This window comes from Oncorhynchus nerka, unplaced genomic scaffold, assembly GCF_034236695.1.
Source record: "Oncorhynchus nerka isolate Pitt River unplaced genomic scaffold, Oner_Uvic_2.0 unplaced_scaffold_761, whole genome shotgun sequence".
In the NCBI taxonomy this organism is placed as follows: Eukaryota; Metazoa; Chordata; class Actinopteri; order Salmoniformes; family Salmonidae; genus Oncorhynchus; species Oncorhynchus nerka.
In genome coordinates, this window is record NW_027040453.1 from 112,066 (window position 1) to 116,084 (window position 4,019).

At 45.3% G+C, this 4,019-nt stretch overlaps 1 protein-coding gene across 1 annotated transcript; it reads left to right on the plus strand.

Annotated features, from left to right (window-relative positions):
* The first annotated feature begins 2,182 nt into the window (after positions 1-2,182).
* Positions 2,183-2,733, plus strand: LOC135571109 (golgin subfamily A member 6-like protein 7). The gene has a single exon (XM_065016914.1). It carries the CDS (start codon positions 2,183-2,185, stop codon positions 2,672-2,674), a length of 492 nt encoding a protein of 163 aa, XP_064872986.1. The 3' UTR covers positions 2,675-2,733.
* Positions 2,734-4,019: the final 1,286 nt, after the last annotated feature.

Here is a 4,019-nt window from a genome sequence, read left to right on the forward strand (position 1 = left end):
CAAACATGCTCAATTAGGTGACATGTCTATCCAGAGCATCCCAAACATGCTCAATAGGTGACATGTCTATCCAGAGCAACCCAAACATGCTCAATGGGTGACATGTCTGGTTAGTATACAGGTCATGGAAGAACTGTGTTTTTTTCAGCTCCCAGAAATGGTGTACAGATCCTTGCCACATCGGGCCGTGTATTATCATGCTGAAACATGAGATGATGGCAGCAGATGAATTGCACGACAACAGGGTCTCATCACGGTATCTCTGTGCATTATCATGCTGAAACATGAGCTGATGGCAGCAGATGAATGGCACGACAACAGGATCTCATCACGGTATCTCTGTGCATTATCATGCTGAAACATGAGGTGATGGCAGCAGATGAATGGCACCACAATGGGATCTTATCACGGTATCTCTGTGCATTATCATGCTGAAACATGAGATGATGGCAGCAGATGAATGGCACCACAACGGGATCTCATCACGGTATCTCTGTGCATTCAAATTGCCATAGATAAAATGCACTTGTGTTCATTGTCTGTAGCTAATGCCCATAACATAACTCCACTGCCACCATGGGGCAACTCTTCACAACATTTACATCAGCAAATGATGCCATACATGTGGTCTGCGGTTTTTAGGCCGGTTGGACGTACTGCCAAATTCTCTAAAACAACATTCAAGGTGGTTTAGGGAAATTAACATTCAATTCTCTAGCAACAGCTCTGTTGGACATTCCTGCAGTCAGCATGCAAATTGCACAATCCCTCAAAACTTGAGACATCTGGCATTGTGTTCTGTGACAAAACTGCACATTTTAGATTGGCCTTTTATTGTCCCCAGCACAAGGTGCACCTTTGTAATGATCATGCTGTTTAATCAGCTTCTTGATATGCAACACCTGTCAGGTGGATGGATTATCTTGGTAAAGGAGAAATGCACACTAATGTAAAACTTATATGCTTTTTGTGCATATGGAACATTTCTGGGATCTTTTATTTCAGCTCATGAAACAAGGGACCAACACTTTACATGTTGCCTTTCTATTCTAGTATTTACAGGAATAAACTGGCTCAAACTGGTGTGTGTGTCCAGTGTGTGTGTGTGTGTGTTCAGTGTATGTGTTTGTGTGTCTAAGGTGTATGTGTGTGTGTGTGTGTGTGTGTGTGTGTGTGTGTGTGTGTGTGTGTGTGTGTGTGTGTGTGTGTGTGTGTTGTCATGGATATATAAAAATGAGGATCTCCTGGAGTCCAAGTCAAACCAAGATTCTTTATTTCTGAGCTCAGAAAGAATACAAAATGTAGACAGTCTGAATTCAGAAGAATTGTGATCTCATAGAGAATAACAGAGTTCCACAGTGTAGACAGTCTGAATTCAGAAGCATTGTGATCTCATAGAGAATAACAGAGTTCCACAGTGTAGACAGTCTGAATTCAGAAGCATTGTGATCTCATAGAGAATAACAGAGTTCCACAGTGTAGACAGTCTGAATTCAGAAGCATTGTGATCTCATAGAGAACAAGTGGTTTGCAACACAGAATTATACAGGAGATTATAACATGACAGTTTCACAAGGTTAGTCTAATACTCAGTTATGTGGACACATACAATTAACATTTTAATTTACAGTCTCTGTGTGCCCAGTGTGTGTGTGTGTGTCTCCAGTGTGTGTGTGTGTCTACAGTGTGTGTGTGTGTGTCCAATGTGTGTGTGTCTCCAGTGTGTGTGTGTCCAATGTGTGTGTGTCTCCAGTGTGTGTGTGTGTCTCCAGTGTGTGTGTGTGTGTGTCCAATTTGTGTGTGTCTCCCGTGTGTGTGTGTCCAGTGTGGGCGTGTTTAACTATACTTGTGGGGACCAGAATAGTAAACCAAGAGAAATTTGACCAACTGGAGACATTTTGTTTGCCCTCACAAGGTCAAATGTTACTTCTAGGGGGTATATGGTTAGGGTTAGAATGAGGTTTAGGGTTAGAATGAGGTTTAGGGTTAGTTTTAGGGTTAGTTTGTTGGTCGGTGGAGCAAACAGGTACTCACGCACGCAGGAAGGCAGGAGAGAGAAGCTATGAACAGCAGACGAAAACGCGACTGTGGGCTTTGTTCCAAGCAAAACATTGGGCGGATAGACCGACATTTCAAAGTTGCCCACAAACTTAAGTCTGGTACTATCGAATGGAAGTAAGCTATGCTAGCGAGCCGGCATTCGACTGACAGACAGCAGCCCGAATCAGGGCAGTACGATGGTGGTGGAACACGGCTTGAGCCCAGGAGGAACACTGACAGTGAGTGGTCGGCGGAGCAGCAGCTGGAGGATGAGAGTGAGCAGTCGGTGGTGGCAGAGCAGCAGCTGGAGGATGAGAGTGAGCAGTCGGTGGTGGCGGAGCAGCAGCTGGAGGATGAGAGTGAGCAGTCGGTGGTGGCAGAGCAGCAGCTGGAGGATGAGAGTGAGCAGTCGGTGGTGGAGGAGCAGCAGCTGGAGGATGAGAGTGAGCAGTCGGTGGGGGTGGCGGAGCAGCAGCTGGAGGATGAGAGTGAGCAGTCGGTGGTGGCGGAGCAGCAGCTGGAGGACGAGAATGAGCAGGAGTGGTGGTGGTGGCGCAGCCAACCAGTCAGAGCGGTGGTGAAACACGGTCGGAACCGAGGGAGCAAGGCTACGTCGGGGGACTTCAACGGATAGCGAGAGAGATGAGGTCGACGGTGAGTCATCCACTATTGAAGGTCGGGGGCCTACCAGGAAGCAAGTAGAAAAAAATGACATTTTGACCGAATATGAATGCTTCATTCGGGGTAAAAACCCTTCAGTGAAACTTATTGACAATAGTCATTTACATTATAGTCACAGAAGTATATCCCAAGTAAGGGATAGACTCCGCATTATGTCAGAGGGCATGGCCGATTGTCACGCCCTGAGCTTAGAGAGTCATTTTATTTCTCTTTCTCTTCGCATTCTATGTTTTCTATTTCTTTGTTTTTGGCCGAGTGTGGTTCCCAATCAGAGACAGCTGTCTATCGTTGTCTCTGATTGGGTTTCATACTTAGGCAGCCTTTTTCCCACCTAATGTTGTGGGTAATTATTTATTTTCTGTGTGTGTTTGTGTGGGCCATGATTGTGTCTGTTTACCTGTTCTTTTTGTGAAGGTTTCACTTCGAATAAAGCCATGTGGAATTACATGCTGTGCCTTGGCTCATCTATGACAGGGAGTTTGAAGACAGTGAACGTGACACCGATGAAGGACTGTGTTCCCTGGATAATTACATACGTATGTCTGAGCGGTATAGCCAATGTGAAGATCGTGGTTTGGCACCATCCACATTAAAAATCTATCGGGCCGTTGTTCGAAGTTTTCTGAAGTATCTTCTGCAGTTCTGATGGACGATTCTGCGGGCTAAATCCGGTGGAATTAGAAAGGTTGCTTGGCAAAGATGGATCGGGATTAGCGGCAGACCCAGGCAGCGCACAGGGCAAAATTTTGCGAACGCTGTAGAGACGAGGTGCTCAGTGCTGCGGAGATAAGCCGGTTTGTCGAGCTAGGTAATCAGGCTATTCCTTCAGTTCTCAATAGACTGGATGTCCGAGCCACCTGCTCTGACAGACGTAGGTTTGCGGCTCTCATGACCAGCCAGTTGGCCATATTTAATGGTATTAGGCAATCCCCAGTCACCATGTGTTAGTGGAATTTCTAAATTCCTATATGTTTTATAGCCAAATCAGATTCACACTCGCTCTAGTTCATTAATGAGGTGTACGTTTATTAATTATGCATGAAGTAGATCGAGACCAGTCTTAAAAGTCAGGTAAACAGCGTTTAATTCAAGTGAGTACTAACCACATACACATATTTCCACAGGTTATAAACTGAAAATGACATCATCAGTTTCCCACACTCTCTCCGATTCCCACAATAGCCCAGTGTTTTCAGGTCCAGAGATGTCTTCTACTCCCCTCATAACCCAGACATTCCAATCTGTCTAAAAGATATCTTCTCCTCCACAAATGGTACATCAAGGACCATTCTTATCGG